This window comes from Marmota flaviventris, chromosome 3, assembly GCF_047511675.1.
Source record: "Marmota flaviventris isolate mMarFla1 chromosome 3, mMarFla1.hap1, whole genome shotgun sequence".
Classification (NCBI taxonomy): domain Eukaryota; kingdom Metazoa; phylum Chordata; class Mammalia; order Rodentia; family Sciuridae; genus Marmota; species Marmota flaviventris.
Window position 1 is genome coordinate 172,018,478 of NC_092500.1, and position 22,734 is coordinate 172,041,211.

The 22,734-nt window shown below is 44.1% G+C and overlaps 2 protein-coding genes across 4 annotated transcripts in view; one reads left to right on the plus strand and one right to left on the minus strand.

Annotated features, from left to right (window-relative positions):
- Pinx1 (PIN2 (TERF1) interacting telomerase inhibitor 1) overlaps positions 1–14,914 on the minus strand; it is a 67,786-nt gene extending 52,872 nt beyond the window's left edge. For 2 of the 3 annotated variants that reach the window (XM_027927198.2, XM_027927197.2), the window contains exons 1-5: positions 14,778–14,914; positions 9,603–9,712; positions 7,800–7,892; positions 6,115–6,193; positions 1,885–1,977 (exon numbers count right to left, since the gene is read on the minus strand). In XM_027927198.2, coding sequence (XP_027782999.2) covers positions 1,885–1,977; positions 6,115–6,193; positions 7,800–7,892; positions 9,603–9,712; positions 14,778–14,796 — 394 coding nt within the window. In that variant the 5' untranslated portion in view covers positions 14,797–14,914. The remainder of the gene's footprint in view (positions 1–1,884; positions 1,978–6,114; positions 6,194–7,799; positions 7,893–9,602; positions 9,713–14,777) is intronic. The other variant, XM_027927199.2, reaches the window with a different exon arrangement.
- Positions 14,795–22,435, plus strand: LOC114085658 (uncharacterized). Its single transcript, XM_071609325.1, has 6 exons — positions 14,795–14,801; positions 15,140–15,235; positions 15,400–15,577; positions 16,883–17,052; positions 21,423–21,737; positions 22,192–22,435. The coding sequence occupies exons 1-6, from the start codon at positions 14,795–14,797 to the stop codon at positions 22,344–22,346; spliced, it is 921 nt and encodes a 306-aa protein (XP_071465426.1). The 3' UTR covers positions 22,347–22,435.
- The last annotated feature ends 299 nt before the right edge of the window (positions 22,436–22,734 follow it).

Sequence of the window (22,734 nt, forward strand, 5' to 3'; positions counted from 1 at the left end):
AGTAATGGACAAAGGAGGCCTGAAGCTTATCGCTCACACCAGTGACAACACGACTCTGAGGGAGATCCAAAGACCTTTAAAATAAGCTTTCACTGTGGATGGTGCAGACGGAGGGTAAATAATCACTTTCTTCACTACCTGGATTTCTGCTTCCTTCTCATCTTTTCTACTTATTCCCAGATTGCATGACCTCCATTTCTCAACTCAATCTCTTCTTCTACCTCTCTAACATTTCTTGAACTCTTTTCTTCTCTGCATACTAATGTCTCCCTTCTCCTCAAATGCGGCTAATGAATATGCAAGCCTCATTTTAAAAGAGAAAATGAAGGCATGATGTACGGAGCCCTTTGACAGGATCACCAGCACAGGAGTAGCTCAGCTACAAATAGAAGGCAGGACTCCCGGCACGGAGCAGATTAAAGCAGATCAGAGGCACACCCTCGCCTGGCAGTTGTTCAGATGAAGTCAGGCATGCGGCCAGGCAGTAGAGGACAAGGGAAGACTCCACCTGCAGGGTGACACGCTTAAAAGGCTGCCATGCCACAGAGCAGCTGCGGGGTGCTTTCCGTGTCATTCTCGTGCTGTGCAACAGTTTGTGCTCAACAACCGTTCCGCTGCATCTCTTATTTTTTTATATTGGATCTGATGAAAAAAAGAGGGCTAATAAGGGGTTGGGTGTGAAAGGACCATTACTGTCTCCTCAAAATGACAGAGGGGCCAACAAAGTCTATCTTCTGTCCTGCAATAGGCTGAAGGGGGGACAGAACCTGCTCAGAAGTCACAACCTCAAGTTAAGAACTAAGTTCTTGCCTGAGAGGAAAATGGGATGACACAAAAGTAACTCAAAAAAGACCTACTGGGAGAGAGGGAGAGGAAGTTTCAGTCTCTCCTGTTCACAGCTCTGAAGTTGTTCAGCTCCGAATCCCCTCAGCTCTGCCACAGCCTCTCAGTTAAACCAAACACAGTTCTATCCTTTGGGGTCCTCATCCCAAACAAGAAACACCATCAACAGTTTAGAGGAGTGGGAATTCCATATCCCACTGCTATTCAGGGTGGGTTCTGGGGGCAAACCCTCCCCAGTCCAGCCACCAAGTCTGAAGCAAGAAATGCTTTTCCTGGCACATCAAGATAGACACACACATTCAGTCTCACAGGGAAGAACAAGCCAATGGTGCCTGGATCAGGACACGATCTGCATCATTTTTGGTACATTTTAAGTATATTACATAAAAATAGGTGTTGTGGCTGTTCTAGGAGTAACCTGGGGAGTTGATTAGCGCAAGGTAAGTGGTTTCTCACCAGTACGAGATCACCACCTGGTGGCTACAGGGCGCAACTACACCCAAGGAGCTGCGAGGGGTGGGTGTATGGTGATGGCAAGGTAGGAATCACTGCCCTGTTCTCCAACACCAACTCCATGAAGGTCCTGAGATGCCTATATTAACACTCCATGGGATGGAGAGACTGGAATGTTGAAAGGGTCAACGTGGGCATGCAAATTTTCTTAGTCGAAATCTCCATGTGGAGCAGGATTCTCTGAACACGCTCATTAGGAAGCGTTTAACACCAACATTCAGCTCTGCAAACACTAAGATGTAGCTAAAAATGTTGAATGATAACATTATTTTCTGACCTAGCCACGTAACATCGTCCCCTTTCTCCTCAAAGCAGCACGCTGACTTCAGTTTTCAGCTTTGTCACAGGACCTGCCGAGTGTGGAGCCTCAACTGGGCCTTTTGCTCCACAAGCCAAGTCTGCATTTTAACAGGTCCAGACTTCCCCACTTGGCACACACAGCAAGTCACCTCTGCTGGTGAAACGCTGAGAATGCTTCCGGAAACTCAGCTTCCGCACAGACTACAACAGATAAAGGCTGCAGCTTACCTTTCGTGAATTTCATGTAATGGACCCGGTTTTTAGAGATCTTGGACTTTTCCTCAAGATTAAAAGATTTCTTTTCCTTATTTTCTGAGGAGTCTTTAAAAAAGAAGAAAAACATTACATTAAAATCTGTGTAGTCCATCCTCATATAATCAATGGTCATGTTTAAATATTAGTAGGAGCCCCATCATTTATTTTTGAGCTCTAATCAAATGATCTGGATTATTTTTTTCAACTGTGCACTATGGATCAGGCAAGGTTACACTCCAGAAATGTACAAAGTTCTGGGGATAAGAAATCAACACATAAAGATCTATACATGAGTGTTCATATTAACCTTATAAACACTGGCTATAACCCAAAAGTTCTTCAACAGGTTAACAAACAACTGAGCCAACTCTGGCACATCCTCACAGGGGAATGTTACTCTACAACAGAGAGGGCTGAGCTGTCAATGCACACATCAACCTAGATGAACCTCAGGGCAGTGAGGAAGGTCGATCTAAAAAGGGTACCTACTGTATTACATAACATTCTCAAATTGCAAAACTATACAGATGGAGAATAGATGATTCTGCATCTTGATCATGGTGGGGCTGCCTGGGTCTACACTTGGGATAAAACTGCACATGTAAATGGATGAAGCCTAAAAATATGGAAAGAAATGAAAAGGGTCTGTGGTCTAGATAACAGTAACACCAAGTGTCAATTCTCTGGTGGCAAAACACTAAAGCAATGTAAGATGCCATCTAGGAGAGGAAGAAAATTTGAAAGAATTTTTAGAAATGAAACTTAAAGAATAAGAGGACAGAACAAAATGTCTGCTTAGTAAAAAGGCAAATGGTATGAATTTGTGGTGATCTTAAGGGAATAAAAATATTATTATTGCAGAAAAACATATTATGAGATTACTGTCATTTATAACTTTAATATATGTAGTATGTAACTGTGACCAGAAAAAAATCACTGGGATGAAGACACTGTATTTACTGAAGACAACATGGCAAGAAAATATAACATGTCAGTTTTCCAGGTCAGCTCCTTGGGACAGGCTTCTCTGAAAGGAATATTGTAAAGGATCTTGTCAGCCCAGGGATGGTCAACAGGAAGGCCTGGTCTGGACTGTACTGAGCTAGAGAGAGATGGAAGCACCTCTGCTAACCGCAGGATCACTGCCATAAGGCTACAGCCCCCTCTAGCAGTCTGAAAGTGGAACTTACCTACGGATTAATAACTCAGCAGCTTTCAGATTATGTCAAATACTTTCAGGTTTCAGACAGAAAGGGAAAATAAACCCTATATAGATGAACCTGTGAAGGAGGCTGTGAGAGAATAAGACACCACTCTTGAAATCTGTGAGACATTCACAGCCTTCCTGACAATAACAAGGGGCTCCAGTGGGTCCCTTGAAAAGCCCCCCCATCTGCACTTCCTGGAACATGCCAGGAAGGGCCACTACAGCCACCACGCTGAGCCCCAGCCACCAGTGCAGGATAAGGAGGACCTAAGTCAGGGTTCCCAGAACTACTTCAATGGCATCCCTCTCTGAGAACGCAGTAATCTTGAAACCATCAGTAGAAAAACTCACTCACCAGCTATCACCATAAAAGTTCAAAAGCAAACTGCTGAAAAATCTGCTTTCTCTGCTCCCTTCCCATAAAACTGAACCTCATTGATCCTTTCTTTATGGGATCTTAGATGAGATAATTTCTTGGATTCCTTTGGCCTGAAAAGTTAGAGTATTCTCAAGTACTAAGAAAAAAAATTACAATACTAAAGTTCAAATATGACTCTTTCCCTGTTGAAGGATAGCATGTGGATGCCTCTGAGAAAAGAATCCCAGGCACAGAGGTCTCCACTTCTGTGGGTACGGTGATGGCAAGGACACTTCAAGTCCGACACCCAAGTCATAACACCAAACTTGTTTAGGAAAAGTGACTCTCATTTACACATAACTGGATATTCATTAAGGTAGAAGTTGATCCCTGATATTTAAACTGCTGGGCCTGTTAACTCTGGGTAACTCTCATTATAGCCTTGTAACATCAACTACACAGGCTACATCTCACCTGAAGTCTACCAAAAAGAGACCCAGAAATTTTATCATGGGTCTCAAGGTAACCAGATAACAAACAACAAAATGTAGATATACTTACCTGTATAGTCAAATAAAGCAAACCCTTTTGCAACTACTCAGCACTAGAAAGTATCCAGAAGCATCCAGCACCCATGTGCCTTCTCATTTTCTGGTTTTTCCTAGTTTAGAGTTTCAACCTCTGCACTACTGACATCTGAGCACAGAAATTGTCCGTCTATGGTGGGAAGGGACAGCTATCTCATGCTCTGTAAGATGTTTAGCTATAGCTACAGCCTTTTTCTAGGAGATGCCAATAACATCTTGTTGGTTGGGACATTCAAAAATGTCTCTATGAGAACACAGATACAACAAGCATATCGAAATCTCTGGGACACTATGAAAGCAGTTCTAAAAGGAAAGTTCATTGATTGAATGGAGTTCATTCCTTAAAAGAAGAAAAAGTCAACAAATAAATGACTACATCTCAAAAAAAAAAAAAAAAAAAAAAAGTCTCTAGACCCCGCCAGATGTCCTGTGGGTGGCTATATTGCTCCTAGGTGAGAAGCACCATCTAAGGGTCACCACTATCCCATTTTTTGTGTTAATCCTTGCTCCCACCCCTTTGTCATTTTTGTTTTAACCATCTTTTTTTAGAGGGGCTGCCAAAGGTTCATGATGTTCCCAAGTATCTGTAACTGCCAGCTAGGTCAAGCAGCAAGACACTGACCCTATTCCAGAAGGCAATGCCGCAGGAGCCCCTTCCCAGGGACATCATATTATGACCTCCACAGTGCAGTACTTATTCTGGTTTTTAAAATAATTTTGCCACCAAGTATGGCACCTTAATGTCAGAGTTTTGCCTGCTATTTGTGGTTATAGAAGTAGAATCATACTGGATAAACCTCTGTTCATCTTCTTTTGGTCAACATTAAGTGGATGAGTCTTCAACACCAGAGGACAAAACTATAGCTTGTGGGCCAAACCCAGCCAGCTACCTGTTTCTGTAAGTAAAGTTTTGTGGGAAAGCCACTTTCATTTACATATTATCTACTGTGCCTTTCACATTCCAATATCCTAGTGGAGTAGTTTTGACAGAGCAATTAATTTTTGTGGTCTGTAAAATTTCTCTGGCCCTGACAGAAAATGTTTGCCAACCCCTGTTCAACATGTTTGCATAAAACTCTAATAACTCTAATGTATTTCTTTGAATTTACAAAAGTGGCAATGTACTTATCCATTCTACTACTGGTGGGCATTTGAGCTCTTACGAGTTTGAGGATCCTTCAAATAATGTCATCAGAATTCTTGTGCATGTTTCCCAGGACAAGTGCACAGGCATCTGCTAGGCAGGCATGAAGAGGTCATGCATATCTTCAACTTTTGTAAATAATTCCCAACTGATCCGAATGCTCACAGCTGCCTACACACCATGGGAATCCCCACTACTCCACATTTTCAGCTACTTGCCATTGTCTTACTAGTTCCAGTGGGTATGCAATGGCATCATACTGTGGCTTTATTGTGCATTTTCCCGATGGCTATCGTGGCAGTATGCCCTGTGGTGTATTTACTGGCTATTGGATATCGTGTCTATAAGATGCCTGATGCTGACTCAAGCTCGGCCAGGCAGGTAGTGCACGCCTGCAGACCCAGCTACCCGAAAGACTGAGGTGAGGGGACTGCTTGAGCCTAGGAATTTGGTGGAAGAAGTTACTTACCTGAGCAATCGCACCTCTAACGTGAATTACAAGGTAAAACAAATGACCTAGGGCAGAACCAACATAGAAAAGGCTTTTCTATTAAGCCTCTGCCGGCTGCTGTTTATGGTCTCATTTGGTATTTTCTGCTTGTATTTTAAAAGCATCTTTTATGTGTATTCAAGCGTCTCCTTAAAGCTGACTTTACTATTTGAGATGTAAACTGAATGGATTTATCTTGCCATTCTCACACTCTGAAAGGGAAAAAGTGTTTGTGGATGGCTACAGGATCATTCAAGGAAAGCACCAGAACAACATAAGCAGAACCGAGTATCTATATCGCTTCACACAACTGACTTTGAGATGTATAATGCTTACATTAAAGAACCGACAAGAACCTTTCACACTGAGATGACACCTCCTATAAATCTGGAGGTCAAGGACCCTAAAGTTCCCTACCTGCTATTTCCTGCCCGTGGCAAGTGTTCAGTTCAGCCAGAAGCTGGTTAAAATCATCCTGATGAGCAATCCAGTTGTCCTGAAAATACCAAAAAGTTGTGTGAGAGGCAAATAAGAAATATTTTAGAAGCAAGGGAATCTGGCAATTAATACGAAATTTTAAATGTTTCATCAAAATATTATTTGACAAATTTCAATGGGTTCAAGAAATATATAAACTTGAAATGCTATTCATCTAGATCAATATTAAGAATTGTTTCTGGAAACTCAAGTCCTGATTTCCATGTGAATGATTTATCTAGTTGAATTATATCAAATACTTAATAGGCAACCTGTGTACTTAATACTAAAATAAAGCAAAATAAAATTACCGTTTTTTCCCCCAGTAGGGGAAATTATGTAGTTTACAAGAGCAGTGAGGAAAACAGAAGCCCTCCTCTTGACCCAACAGAACCTATAATATTTTGCCCAATTCTGATTACTTATACATGCAGACTTTGATTTTATAAAACTCTGGGAAAGGAGAAAGGAAGGACTTCAAGTCCCCTGAATCAATGAGTACCCATTTGTAATAAGAGAATGAAGAGCACCAAAAGAATATAAGCCACTGGGAAGCAGGGTTCCAATGTAGGATTTGCCTCCCATGCCTTCCTAAGCATTCCTTTTTAAGAATGCTTAAAGTTAAGGCATATTGACTGGGGTTACTGGGCAATGCTTCTCCTGAGAAAATAAGTAGACCATGTTATCTGTCTCTCAAAACTACATTCAGAATCAACCTTACAGCCAGGCGCGTGGCGCACGCCTATAAGCCCAGCAGCTTAGGAGGCTGAGACAGGAGGGCTATGAGCAACAATGAGTCCTAAGCAACTCAGTGAGACCCTGTCTCTAAATAAAATACAAAACAGGGCTGGGGATGTGCCTCAGTGCAGGAATGCCCCTGAGTTCAATCCCTGGTACTTCTCCCCCTACCAAAAAAACAAAATACAACCTTATACAGACTCACTCTTAAGTGGCTGAAAATTTTAGCTGTTCCAATCTACTACTCAGAGCTACTGAAGTAATCAAAATAATTGTTTACCTAATTAAAGTCATTCTCCTAATTTTCTCCCAGATTCTGTTGGCGACAAGAATTTAGGAAGAAAGTTTCCTTAAGATATTTTCTAAAGGAAACAAAGACACTGAGCGTGAAAGGCATGACAGCTGCTGGTTTTCGTCACAGTGCCAACGTAGGAAAATGAGAGTTCCCTTAGCTGCTGAGCACCAGCAGTCAGAAGACTGAGAAAGAAAAAGAACATGACTTTCTGGCACAACTTCCTAAACTAAATGCCAACTTTTAACAATATAAACTAATATTAGAACACAAGGGCAGACAGAAAATCTTCTTTCTCCTGAAAAGAAGATTTCTATAAAATGAAGACTTTCTACAAAGTTGATCAATACAACTCATTTGGATCTCTTAGCATAAGCAAGTAAATGACCCCACGAGGAGGAGGAAGCATGGTGGTGGAGGGCATGGCAAAGGATGGAAGGCCAAGCCAGCCAGCGGCCCTCCTCTTGCCCAAAACAGAGAGACTACACGCGAATAGCTGGAAGTGTTCAACCAACTGGACTGGATGAGAAGTTTCATGTTTAAAAAACTAAAGTCCATTATGCAAAAAGAACCCCAAAGGCACACCCCTGCTCACTTCATTATTGATGGTAGCTCCAAGTCCCAGGTGGTTATTTTTAACTTTAACTTTAATATGATCTGTGGCTCCTTGCTCCTGAGCCCCCAAACCCTGTGGAGATTAAACACAAGACAGAGTTAGCACTTTTTTTATATTTTTTTAATGTGGAGAGGTCGCCTCTTTCTTCCTGCACCAATTGTTCAACTAATGTGTCAACTCTAGGGTGAGACACTATCCTTGCCCTCAAAGACAACACAGCCCAGTGACTCTCAGGAGACAATGTCTGCCACACCAAGGATTCCCTCATAATAATGAATATCAATTCTTTTATCTGAGCCCAAATATAAAACCCACACAGACACTGGGTAACACTCCCCTTGCTGCTGCTCAAAAGCAGAGGGCTGCTACAAATAGAAGACCACAGGAGGCATTGGGAGTCTATGGCTCTATCATATAGCATTGCAAAATGACACCAGGAAAGGAGTGGGAGGTATACTCCAGGTCCTGCATCAATACGCTCGTGAGATTCAGGTAAGGAAAGCAAATGCAAAAACCTTTAGGTTGGCATGGCCTGGCTCTAGAGGACCTGAACAACACCCAGGTCAAGTAAGCCAAGAGAATGTAATGACAGCAAGGGGCTAGACCTTGCAGGATCTTCCAAGTCACAGTAGGAATTTGATTTTTAAAAACCCTTGGAAACCACTGAAATATCGAACAAGGGAATAACATGCTCTAAGGTGTAGATCTTAAAAGATCACGCCGGCTGCTGTAGGTCAAAATGGATCCCAAGAGGAAAAGGGAGGTGGGGAGGCATGGGAAGGGTGTTGAGGGGATCGGGATAGGCAATGACAATGGCTGGACCAGGGCGGTGGGCTGTAAACACAAAAATTTCCAGAGGATGTGGGAATTGAAGGTTTTAGGCTCAAGTGCAAGGGTAGATGGTACCATTTTCAAAAACCAAGACAACTTGGAAAGGAAAAGATAGAATGGAGGGGTCAAGAGGTTTACAATAAAAATAACACCCTTGAGGTGCTCACTCAAGCAGAAAAGCCAGCACACAAATGAATTTGCAAACCTAGAGCAGAGGACAGACCTGGACTAGAAACAACAAAGGCACTAGTTGTGGACTTTACGTAACTCAGAGTATGGCATGTCAATGACTGATATCACCCGAGAAGTACAGAAAAAGGGACTGGAGCTGGACCAGAGGAGCTCCAAAGTTCAAGTCTAGAAGAAGAAAAAGAGCAACAAATTTAGATGCGGCTGGTGATGCAAAAAAAAAAAAAAAAAAAAAGGCGGGGGGGCGGGTTGTACTGTGGACACCAAAATATGAGTGTTTCAAGGAGGGAACAGCTGTGCCCAATGCTGCTACAGGGTTACATAATATGAGAACAAAATGGAGCCCACTGGATTTGACAAGATTACCACAGATCTTGACAAGAACCAATAAGTGTGGAGATACACAGGAGCCCCACTGGAGTCAGGAATAAATGGAATGTGAGAAAACGTGTGTGTTCTAGCTACAGAGGGGAATTAAAAATGACTCAACATTATGAAGCTGTGAAGGTTAAGTATGATTCCAATGCAACTTATTAAAAGGTGATGTCTAAAAAAGATGCTTATCACAGCAGTTTAAATGAAAAAGAGAGCTGATCTATTTATGTTCTAATTTTATCAACATCTAGAAACACAATTTATCTCAAAAATCACTTATCTATCCAAAACATAAATTTCTCTCAGACTCCTAGTAGAAGGATGTTTTCTCCTCATTCATAATCTTTTGGCATGGCTCACGGTTTGGTTTGCTTTTCTCCAAAATACCTTTCCTTTAGACCACCCCATCTTCTCTAGCATCCTCTGGCCAAATTTGGAATCATCATTACTCCACGCAGTGTTTCTTGGATCCACAGCCCACTTCTGCTTCCGCCGACCTATAAATTAAAAAGTCTCATCAACAACTTAAGGTTCAAAACAGAGATACAAGGATACACACACCTGCACACAGGACCTGCATGGGCTTCAGTGAATACAGAGTAGATCCAATACCCAGTGGAATGCCAACAACTGGCTCACTTCCCCTGTCTGCATTAACATACAAATTGACCTCTAAGAGTAAGCTGTTCCCTCTAAATGTGACACACTACAAACAACACTTGATGTGCCATCAGTCGGGCCTTCACATTTACCTGTGGACAGAGACTAAAAACACCTGTCAAGGCCAGCATTATTACCACAGCAACAGGGGCCCTCGTCACAGCTCTCACTGCCATTTGGTATGTGCCAAATGCTATAATGTATTAGATCTTGTTTTCATGGTAATCCTGTGAAGGGAGATATTCTCATCTGTACCTTTCAGATGATAAAATCTGAGACAAAGAAATTGCCTAATGTCCCCAAGCAAAAACCAAATCCCTTATAAAACGTTAACATCCTACTGACTTCAAAGATTTTCTTAATCCACAATTTACCATTGGTGTTAAGATCTTAGGGACTGCCAACTGTACCTTCACACACATGACCTTAAGATAATAACCATACTCTTCCTTCTCATTCTGAACATCTGAAAGAAATTATGTTTCTCTTTTGGCACTGCATTGATATTCTACTGCATTATAGTTATTTATATCAGTCTTTTATGTTTCTTATCGCACCATAACCTTCTTAAGAGTGATATTCACTTCTTGTCTTTCTTATATCTCATTGCAAGAAGTAAAAATAGAAAAAAAGAACACTTTGCCCATATTGGGCACTCAATAAATATGTAAATAAATGCATGAATAAACAAAAAAGAAAGAAAAGGAGGAAAGAAAAGGCAAAAGGAAAAAGTAACATAACTGAATCAAGGGACCGCTTTGAGTCTCATTAAAGTATTCTTTTAGAAGCAAATAAATAACCAACCACCAGAAATTGTTCACCGCCTGCATCAGTCCAACACATTGACTCTCAACAGCCGCCTCTGACCTTCGCAGTTTAATAACATGATTTAAAACAACATTCAGTCAAAGGGGCACATTGTGCTGCACAAAAAATCAATTGAGACCTTTAACTACAGGCACCCTGGCAAAAGAAACCCATTAAAGCATGTAAGCAGAAAAAAGTTTACTTACAAAGCAAAATACGTTGGACTCAAATTTATAGTGTTCTACAAGAAAAAGATGACCAAAAAATGTTCCATGTGGCTAAGTTACCACTTGACTTATCTAGGTAAATATTCAGCATAGCACTGTCTCTGCTAATGAACAGCATACCAGAGATAAGCCTTATTAACCAGTATCCGCTATGCATGCTGGTTAGTGGTGTGTTGGAGTCCATATTTCTACACTGTGCTTGCCAGGGGTCTTGACTGAGGCCTGGACGAGGAGACAGTTCTGAGAAGATTAGCCCACTCTCTGTAGAGAAATGCCTCTAGTCCACGTTGCCTGTTTATGATATGTTCCCTATTTCCCTGCAACATTTCCTCATTCTAGTGTTGTACAAGTTTTCAAGTTTGAGAAATCCTATCAAGAAGACTATCTCTGTGCACAGTATGTGCACAAGACCCTAGGTTACATCCAGCACCACCAAAAGATAGCAACGGTGGGGGGGCTGTCTCTGGCCAGATCTGACTAACTCACCCCATCTGCTCTGTGCTCAGATGTCAGCCTTGTTAAGACTGTGTGCAAAAAAGAGCTAAGAGCAGGGTGAATGCTGCCCTCTGAAAGTCTTCCTGACAAGGTCAGCCTCTGGATGGAACCTAGATTTCAGGAGGATTCCCAACAGTCAGAACTTGTACAAGCGGCTCACGTTGAACACCACTTTCCTTCTGAGAGACTTCCTTGTTTTAAGAATTAAGCTTGTGAAAGCTTGTGCCTAGCCTCTCTAGGACTTTGCCCCATGTGTCTTTTCCCTTTCCTTCTTGGTTTAGTATCCTTTAGCTCTAACAAACCTGAATCATGTGACTATGTGCTGAGTCATCTACCTGAATTCCAGTGAATACTAATCTGCAGGTGGGCTTGAGGACCCTGAGACAACCTAGAACAGCAGTATATGGGACAGCACTAGGCCTCAGGTAGAGTGGACTGAATCTGCTAAATCATTATTTGGGATAATGTGTTCAATCATTCTCTAGCAGGGGCTCCTCCTATTTGGAGATCTAATTGTAAATGGCTCCACCACGATATGTTTCAGGTCACCCCAATAAACAACCCTCTCTACAAGAGATGCAATGGACTTCACTTTCAGTCACTCATGCCTGATAGCACACAGCTCTGCCAGCACCAAGCTTACTATGAATAGTGCACTGAGTCCCAACAGCCAGGATCAGAAGTTCTACCTTTTCTATTTTTCAAAAAACACTTTAAGATATTCAAGAGCTCAAAATACACTGCCCATGTATTTTTATTAAAAAGTTATTCAAGGGGCTGGGGTTGTGGCTCAGAGGTAGAGCGCTTGCCTAGCATGTCTGAGGCACTGGGTTCAATCCTCAGAACCACATAAAAATAAATAAATAAATATAAAAGTATTCTGTCCATCTACAACTAAAAAAAAATTTTAAAAAAGTTATAAGACATATTCAAGATTGAGAAAATTGCATATAAAATTTTAATGCAATGAACGTTAAAAGTCATTAACTATAGTATTATAATTATAAAATGTAATGACTACAGGTCAAAATTTGTTTTAGCCAGGCACAGTGACACATGCATGTAAACCCAGCAGCTTGGGAGGCTAAGATAGGAAGATCCTAAGTTTGAAGTTAGTCTCAGCAACTTAACAGGGTCCTATGCAATTTAACGAGACCCTTCCCAAATTAAAATATAAAAAAGGGCTGGGGATGTGGCTAGTGGTTAAGCACTCCTGGGTTCGAACTCAGGTACCATAAATAAATACATAAATAAATAAACAGGTCTTGGAAAGGAAACATCATGAAAAAAGTAATATCTTGATTAAAAAACAAACAAACAAAAAAAACAAACCTGGTCCTAAAACTGCAAACTATATAAGACTGAGAAGTGAGAGTAATAAAATATTTGTCTTACATGAGGAAGACTAACAGAATAGTATCTGATATTTAAACACAGGCTGAAGATTTTTTTCTTTTTTGGCAGTACTGGGGATTGAGCACCAGGAATTGAACCCAGAGGGAGTTAACCACATCCCTAGCCCTTTTATTTATTATTATTACTACCATTATTATTTTGAGACAGTTGCTTAGGGTCTCACTGAGACTGGCTTTGACTCATAATCCTCCTGCCTCTGCCTCCTGAGTCACTGGGATTACAGGCATGTGCCACTGCACCCAGCTGAAGAATGTTTTTGAGAAATAAAAAGCAAACCATTAGTAAATTTAAAAAGCAGAATAAATGAAATGTTGAAAAAAGTCTAAATACAGACCATTCAGCAAGAATAAAGGAAACATCATTTTATTAAAGTGAAAATATTCACTACCTTATGTTAAGTAGGGGTAAAAAGTAGTATACAAAACTGAACCTATAGGATGATCCCATTTTTATAAACTATCGGAAAAAAATCAATAGGTAGTCAAATTATGGGATTGGGACTTTTCTATGCTTCTACTTTCCAATTTCTAAAATGAAAACTCTAGTCCTAAGTATCTGACCACAGGGAATGACATAAATATTAACTCAGCAAATTTTGAAAAAAGATAACAAATGTTATATATTATCATGACAAACATTTGAAAATTTGTAATCCTGGAGGAGAGAGAACTGAAAACATTCTCTGAAATCATGCAGTTTGAATTACTGATACCTCCAGATAGCACTTTACACCTATATACCATATAACACTCCAAACTGTTGTCAGATAACCATCTCATGAGGTTTTAAACCAACATAGTGAAAAGAAATTTTTAAGACTCAGAACCTAATCAAGGAAATAGACATAAACAAATAGCAGAACCAGGGCCAGTGTTCCCGAGTGCATGCTGAATTAAGCACTCATCAAAGACTGAGAACCAGAAAAGATCTTAGCAGTCTAGGTTCCAATTTCCAGGTCATCTTTACAGGCTCATAAGAAAGAAATTTCTTTCTATGAATTTCTATTTAGAAATAATGGAAAATTCCTGTTCTTACTGGCAAAAATGTAAAGATGTAGAGATCACCGCATCAAATCAGAAGATTTGTAAAATAGAGACGGTGTAAAAATCGGGATGTCAAAAAGGGATTGTGAGATCCCTGTAAAACAGGGATGGTGCCTGACCCATTTCCTTTGGTGCTCCTAATCCTTCAATAGTCTCTTAGATAATAGGAAGTTGACAGCATTTATTGTGCAAAATCCCTGCAAAGCTGTTGTCGGTCTGTAAATAAGCTGCTTCTTTCTGCTCATTGCTCAGCCAGCACACAACTTCCAAGTTAAGGGCCGGCTGTTCATGACTATGGCACGACTGCCATCTGGTGGCAAGCAACCTTAGCTACATGTCCCATCCAGAAGTCGGTTTCTCCAGGAAAGAGGAATTAGTGGACTTCACAGAAGGTAAATGTCTAAAGCAGGGTAGGGCGCTGCGGCCAAGACTCCAAAGAAGAGTAACTCCAACTAACAAGGTCTGGGACACACTCGTTAGCCTCGCACCCCCACCCCAAGGGCTGACTGCCTGTGTTTGACGTTCTAACCCTTTTCTTTTCTTTTTCTGGGTCCAGTTCATCTTCGACAGTTGGATTTCACAGCCTGGAGAGACCCTGGGGCCCACTTCCTCTCTTTAACCTGGGGAAACTGAGGGCCTGGGAAGTGAAGGAACCAGCCGGAGTCCCGGGACGTCCTGCCTCCCTCTCCAACGCACTGCGTGCGTTCAGGTCCGAGGGTGAAGACCCGCCTCTCTCTAGCCGACCGGCCGCTAACTTTCGGCACAGGCAGGGCTGAGCCATCTCTATGGCCGACCGGGCGAGCTGAGCCCTGTTTCCCGGCCAGGACCCCGACCTCGGTCGTCCCCGCCCCACTGAGCGCCGGCCGGCACCTTCCCCCTGGCGCCGGGCTCGGGCCTCCACGTCTGACACTCACGCTCCGCCAGCATCGACATGTTGGGTGCAGCGCGCGGGCCTCCAGACTTGGGCGACTGCTGAACCTGGCGGCCGCGAGTCCACAGGCTGGAAGCGCGGGACCAGCACGCCAGCAGATGGCAGCGGCGGGGCGCGTGCTGGTGATGTCAGCAGCGCGCGACTCTCCCCGACCCAGGGCGGCGGGGCGGGGGAGGGGCCACCAGTACGGGGCGGGGCCATCGCGGAAGGGAGGGGCGCCAGGGCGGCGGGGCGGGGCGAGAGGCGCGGCCGCCCGCGGACTGGAGCGCGCGGAGTCGCGGACCCGCCGTCTGCCCGCACGCAGCTCGGTCTCGGGAGAGGGAGCTCTGTGAACACCGCCCTTAGGGTCGTGTTCTGTGAACGCTGAGCACCAGGAGTTGAGGGAAGACGCGGCCCCGCAGAGTCCGCCCCTCCACGTCCCACCTGTGCTCCCCGGGAGAGGTAGCCGGGAAGACGAGGGAGGGCCGGGTGGGAGCTAGCGGGCGTCTCCACCGTCTGCCAGTGGGTCCCAAGTTGAGCAGATTACTACCTCGGGGGAAACGTTCGTGTCCCGTAACGTGACACCTCAACAAGGCCAAGGTTTTAGTTTCTTTTCTCCACTACAGCACACGCCTTGGAGCTTCGCCTTTGTCCCATCCGCGTCTGCATCCATACCAGCGCTGAGCAGAACAATTCGAATATTGGCAGGGGCTTCGTGGATGGTCACAAAAGTGGATTCGTGTCTGTGTCCAGGAGTAAGCGATTAGAACTTCGGGCAGACAGTCAGGAAGTGGTTTTGGACAGGTGACTCTTCTGGGGATTTCAGGACAGTGCGGAAGGAAGCCTTCCCCAGGTGCCAGGAGACCCTGTGTGAAGCTTGTCTACATGAAACTCAGCTTTTAACTAGGATTCTAGACACCCAAAGTAAACTTCTCTAGCTTCACAAATGTTAGAAGAAACGCCAAAGAATATTTACAGCTTCATTGAGTACCCAGGAAGTGAGAGAGAAGACAGGGTGCATGGATTTTCACAGCCAAGTGAGGAGGCAGGTATCTTGTGAGGTGGAGGACAAGGTGCAAGTAGGCATTGAGACTTAGGAAGACAGGATCACGAAAGCCTTAGGATAATTAAGAGATCGTTTTAATTATAGGAAAGTACTTCTCCCCTCTGTGCTGCTATTCTTCATCTGTAAAATATGAAAAATAATGCCCACCATGTGCACTTGCTGCAGTCATGAAGTGCTGCGTCTCAAGTGCTAGCAATGGCATCTCCCACCTAGTAAGCACCCGATAGGTATAATATTAAGTAAAATGGAAATTAGGGTGATTATTTCAACAAATATTTATTGTTTCAGACATATGCTAACAGCTAGAGTTACAGAGACAGACAGAAACAAACATTCCTGGCCACTACCCTCATTGAGTTTGCTTTTGAGCAGGGAAGGTGGACGTGAATCAAATAACTACATACATGGGAGTAGAACTGTAAGTTTAATAAATGATACAAAGGAGAGTCACAGGATAGAAAAGAATATAGATAGACAAAAATTAGGACTCATATGAATCAGAGCCATGGGCCGTGATGATGTGTGCATACAGAAAGAGAGCATGTTACAGAAGCTCAGAGTGGGAAGGCACTCCCCAGCCAAGACCAGTGTGAAGAGAAAGCTCTGTGTGCATCCTGGTCCAGGGATGCCTTCTGGCTTCCTAGCAGCAATTCTTGCCTGAGGTTCCTCCTCTGTTCCTGTCAAAATTTTATGACATTAAGCTGTAAGGCATCACTAAAGGGCCCTGAAAATCCTCAAAGCTCAACCATCAAGACTCATGCCCAGAGATCCATATTAACATTATGATGTCAACAGAGAAATCCAGTTCCCTTATTGTCTTAAAGCTTTTGTTTACTGTCCTAACTTAGCCTCCCTTAACCTTTCATGGGATAGTGGCAATTTAGTTTCTTATATCCTAAGGTATATTCAGGGGCAGCTGGTGGGAGAGGGGAAGATGGTGGGGATGGGGACAGAGATGCTGCAAAGGAAAAGAGCAGAAGCAGGTGAAGGGCCAATGAGGACAGTAGAAATGGGTGGTAACTGATTGAGTTACACACTTTAAGTTTCAAGGCCTGTGCTGCTGGCAGAACCCCTGACCTGAGTGAGAAAGCATCATGTCAGGCAAGGAGGAGTGGACACTGGAGTCACCTGACGAAGTTGCCGGGCCGGGCCTCACTGTGGACTCCCCTGAGCCCCTCTGTTAGCCTTCTCTCCTGCGTCTGCTGCTTGCTGGGTAAGCATTCCACAGCCTGTGGAGCTCTGCTGCTGTGGTCTGTCCTCCCACAGTGGATTTCCTTAGTGTGGTAATTGACACATGAGCTACCAAGCTAAGTGTTCAGATCTTGCTGTGACACCTATGGCTGTATCACCTCTGGTCTGCTGTTCCAGGGCATTGCTGTAAGGATTCCCAGAGACAACTCATCCATGCCTTTAGAGCACTCTAATGGTGCATGTGGCCACTGCTTGGGACCTAATCCCCTCCACTCCTATTATCCACGTCGCACATCCATCTTCCTCTGCTACCTACCAACTCTTGATCCTAGGAACGTTACTAAATTTCCTCTGTCTTGTTTTCATCCACATGATAAATGGTACCTGCCTCAAAGTTATATACATGCTATAGATTGAATATTTGTGACCTTTCCCAAATTTGTCAGTTAAAACCCAACCCCAATATGAGGGTATTTGGAGGTAATTAAGTCATAGGGTAGTGCCTCCATGAGGAATTAGTGCCCTTATAAAAGAAACCTCAGAGAGCTCCCCCTGCTACTGCCATGTGAGGATGCAGCAAGAAGCTGGCTATGTGAACCAGGAAGTGGGCCCTCGCCAGACACAGGATCACCCAGCACCTTGATCTTAGATTTCCCCGCCTCCAGCACTGTAATACATTTCTGATGTTTATAAGATTGTTCATCCAGTCTAGGGCATTTTGTTATAGCAACTCACACTGACCAAGACAAGACACACACATTGCTGGCTGAATGAAGAGATATGTATGTTTAGGACAGTGCTTGGCATGGAGAAAGCCTCAGAGGATGGCTTTCCTGTATCTGAGTGCACACAGTTCTGTGTTGTTTACCTGTTCACCAGGGCCACTCTCTTGATCTGTCCACTGTTGATTTCAGTAGAATAATAGATGAGAGAAAGTCTTGAGGGTTATATTTAGATGTAGATAGAATTCTTCAGAATCATAACACTGTTAAGTCACTAGCTGGGGGATTTTGTTGATTGACAGGGTGGTAAGGAAGAGTCTGTGATTTTGGAGAACAATTACAGAGCACTAGGGACTACTTTAAGGAAATCCCAATAAGTAACATAGGATATTTATGATTTATAGGGTTAGTTTATTTATAGCCCCTTTAAAAAAACTTTATCATGAGAAATATTGTTAAGTAAATAAAACTTTGAAAAACTGTAGGTACCCCATTTTTTAAAAGGAGGCATGTATAATAATCTTCACATACATACAAATAGAGTTACTATATGCATACCAGTTTGCATGGAAAAGATACCATGTGGAGATACCATTCTAGACTGTTAATACTGGTCTTTTCAGCAGAGAAAGGAATTTTTACAACATGCATTTCTATATTGTCAGAACTTTTAATTAATAACAATACCTGCTTCTTTACTATGTCAGAATAATTTAAATATATTTATTTTACCTATTAATATGTGAAAATGTGTGGTCCCTTGGAAAGTGTGATCTGCCTCTGGGATGGACAGATGTAGTGTCTTGCCTGGAAAGTTAACTCCCTCTTATCCACGCAATCTGAGGCATGCTGGAAAGCGGTCCCAGACTCCAGTGACAGCAGCTTGTCAACATTTTCAAAATATGCAAATGCAGACCCATGGGAAATGGTATCTCCAAGGGTATCTTTTCCATACAAACTGGTATGCATATACTAACTCTATTTGTATGTATGTGAAGATTATTATACATGCCTCCTTTTAAAAAATGGGGTACCTAAAAAAAACATACAGTTTTGCTCCCAAGGGCAGGACCGCCTTAACTCTCTGTATGACCTGCAGATGTCGCGTTGCTGGCTCACGGAAGGTGTTCCCAGTTGCGTGCCCTCACCTGCCTCACCAGCCTTTGTCTGCCCAGCACCTTCCATGCGTGATCTGCCTTTCCTGTGTCCTCCCCACTTTCCCTTTCTATAGTTTCTCCTCTAGGCATGGCCAAGCTCTTACCGGCTCTCCTCAGGGCCCTGTCAGGGTCATGATTTCAGCCACCCTGGCCTCCATATGTCACCCAGGAGGGCTTCTGCCTCTGGACCTCAGCTTGCTCCACCCTTTGTGGTTGTGAGGCTGCCTCAGCACTGCCCAGGCCCTTGCGACCTCAGGGCTGCTCTTCCTAGCATCCTGTTCCAAGGCTGGCATCTCCACCCTTAACTGAACCCAACAGGATTCTGTGTAGACCCCACTATAGCCAGAGAGTCCCTTTTGGCTTCTAGGAGGGGGCATGCTGGGAGGGTGAAGCCAGGGGTCTGATGAGTTGACTCGCAGCAGTGGGGACCAAGTACAGGTCTGGGCCCGACAGCCCTGGGAACCAGGCACTGTTCCACTGTGCCACTCACCAGGCAAAGAGGTGGACTGGCCTCTCTGAGATGTCACTTCCCGGCCTATAAGACAGAGAGGCTGGTGGCTTCTGTCCCAGAGAACTGTGTGCTTGACTGAGCTGGTAAATGTCAAAGAAGAGGGAGCAGGCACAACAGTGTGCCTGGGAGTTGGGGTTACCCCAGCCACCTGAACTGAACCTCAGCACAGGAGGCCCTGGGCAAGCATGTCCTCAGCTGTGCCTGTCCAGAGCTGAAACGAGTGCAGGCAGTGAGGGGAACAAAGGGGCTTCCAGGTGGCCTCACAAGTCCTCCCTGGATGCTCGTTACAGAACAAAGATCCCAAGAGTCTCAGTGTGAACTTCTGCTCACGTCATGTGAAAATGTTGTGATGTTAAAATCTCAACTCCTGGTCTCAGCAGAACTCCTGACCAATTCCCAGGAGGACTACACCACCTGCCTGTCACTCTTAGTGCTGGCTGACGGTCCAGACCCCCCTGTGCAGCCTGAACTTGACTGGGCTAGGGGACGCCATTTGGTGCTGCTCCCAGGGAGAAAGACTTGCTGCCTTGTTGGCACCGAGCTGCTGGGTCAAGGTGCCTGTTCTTATTGCAAAGAAGAAGTAAAGCCATCGCACCCAAAAACAAAATGATTCAGGAAGAGAGAGAAGGGGGCACTGAGGAAGGAAAGGCTCAGCTTCTGCTTTTCTTGACGTCAGAAGAAGGTGTCCAAACAGGCCTTCTCTGGGGTGCTTGATTAGATGACTGGGCTAGGGGCTTCCTGAGAATAGTGTGTGTGTGTGTGTGCGTGTGTGCGTGTGTGCGTGTGTGTGTGTGTGTGTGCGTGTGTGAGTGAGAGAGAGAGAGCGAGAATAAGTCAAACATGACAGCGGTTCATCCAGAAATCCGTCACAGTCCTCCCTCCCCAACTCCAACTGGTGGGGACAAGGAAGTCCAAGCTGCACTTTATGTGTCACAGAGACAAGAAGCCTGCCATCTGCCAAATGCTCATGTCCCCTTCTAAATTTATGCACTGACATCCTAAACCCAGGTTGATGGTATTAGGAGTTGGGGCCTTGGGAGAGGAGGGGAGGAGGCATGAGAGTGGAGCCCTTGTGAAAGCAGCCTCTCTGTCTTATAGGCCGGGAAGTGACATCTCAGAGAGGCCAGTCCACCTCTTTGCCTGGTGAGTGGTACAGTGGAACAGTGCCTGGTTCCCAGGGCTGTCTCTCTCTGCTCCACCATGGGACGACACAGCAGCATCTCTGTCCCTGAACCAGGAAGCCCTCACCAGAACCCACATCTGGCAGCAATTTGATCTTGGACTCCCAAGTCCCCAGAACTGTGAGAAATAAATTCCTGTTTATAACACACACAGTCAAGGGTATTTTGTGGAGGCGTCCAGACTGGCCAAGACCAGGGACATTTGGCTCAGGGCAAGAATCAGAAATTCTAGGCCCTTACTCCCTAAGAGCCAAGGTTCACAGGAGGGCCTTCTAGAACTGCCTTTGATGGAAACATTTAGTGAATGGGCTTACTCACTGCAGGAAGGATTTTCGTTTAGGGTGATCAGTAGTAGTCTTCTACATCTTCTGTAAAGGACTGAGCTGCTGCACCCATCAGCTTAATAAGAGTTTTGGAAAAAGAGTTTGGGGAAAAAGTAGACCTAAGAGGGCTTTCTGTTTCTTTCCTGGGAATATGTCCCCAAAATTTCCCCTTCATAGGATTGAAGAGCCATTTATTTTATATAACTGGCAATTGATTCATTCCTAAAGAACAGGATCAGGACTGAAAATGAGCTAGTAATCAGTCTCCTAACAGGGTCACATGTTCCTGGAAGAAGAGACTGGAGATGGACAGGGGACTCAGGACGTGAAGGCAGGTGCGCTCTGTGTGTTCCTCCTGGTGCCGACAAACTTGCCCCAGAAGAGATGTGGGAAGCAGGGCAGGTGTAAAAAGTTATAATTTAAAAATTCTGTGGGGGAAGCATATGGGGAGAATGGACATTGAGGGAGATGGGTCAGATGTCCCACTTCTTCTTCCAGAGTCCTGGACACCTCCATCGAATAAAAGCTCTCTGCTGCCAAAGGAGTCCCATATTGAGGTATCCTTTCACAGAAGAGCATGTGCTTATGCCAGTATGAATTCCTTCCGAGTAGTTTCCCCTTTCTCCTGGACGGCACCGTTGGAGAATGAGACATGTTCAAGCGTACAGAAAACAGTTCAGAACAACATCCGTGACTGGCGAGTTCGCCTGTTTATCATGCGCACTTTGAAATGGGTCAGACTGAAGTACCTCCTTCGCCCTCCCAGCTGCCCACCCTGCCCCCACCTTCCACCCACCGCTGACAGACGTTCAAGTGAGTATGACTGTGTTCAGTTTTGCATTTCTCCTAACACGGCAAGAGGAAACAAGCTTAAGGAACATAAAGACCTTTCTTGCTAGATGTCCCTGGAGCTTGGTCTGAAGGCAGCTCGCTCCAGGGATTCATTTGCAGGATTTCTGTCATAAGGCACTGTGGGGAAAGCTGTTACATCCAGAAAACATGGCCCAGAGGTTTTCTGCCCCAACCCTCAGACCCCCGTTTTTAGTGCTGAGTCTTTCTCTCACATCTTGGCTTCCCCTCCCGGAGCTCTCTCTCCCCTTTGAGTGCCAGCCTGCATTGCGTCTTGTGAGTAAGCAGTTCCCTGGCAGGCGTGGTATGTCCTTCCTGGGTGGGGACCCTGTGTACATGCACTGTAGCAAGAAGGGTGATGCCTAGAGACCCACCCACTTACCTCCTCACTCCCCTTTACCATCTCCTCCTCTCCCAGGGCCAGCTGTGTCCAACTTCCAGGTGCAAGAAGCCTTGGGCCCAGCCAGAGGTCACCTGATGCCAGTTAGCACCCAGTTCTCCACCCTCAGTGTATTTGCCCCTCCCCCACACTGCACAAAGGAAAAGGCACACACACACATGTTATTAAAATGAACTGTTTATATTATCTCAGTTGAGTCAATACATTATAATGTATTAAAATGGAAAGGTACAAAATTGAAATAAATACTTTCTGATTCATGTATAAATCTTTTTTTGTTTTTTGTCAAGATGACTTTTATCGTCAGCACATGTCACAAGAAAACATTTAAAATGACACCGAAACAATCATTGAAATCATGGTGCATGGAGGAAAAAGGTAAAGAAAACAACCGTTGGCTTGTTTTGGCATGAGACCTTGATACAATTTGGGTTCCCCAAAACCATGTGAAGGGTGGTAAAATAGAAATGCTCAAAACTGACCTAAAAAAATAAACAGGCTTTACAAAAACCCTCTTTTTCTTAACCCAGCCGCTTCTCTACATGGTCTGCACTTACAATA

Bases quoted from the DNA above. Each gene is read 5' to 3' on its own strand.
- LOC114085658 (XM_071609325.1), top strand. The intron at 15,236-15,399 runs GTAGCCGGGAAG...TCTCCACTACAG, and splicing joins ACCTGTGCTCCCCGGGAGAG to CACACGCCTTGGAGCTTCGC. The intron at 21,738-22,191 runs GTGAGTATGACT...CTCCTCTCCCAG, and splicing joins CACCGCTGACAGACGTTCAA to GGCCAGCTGTGTCCAACTTC.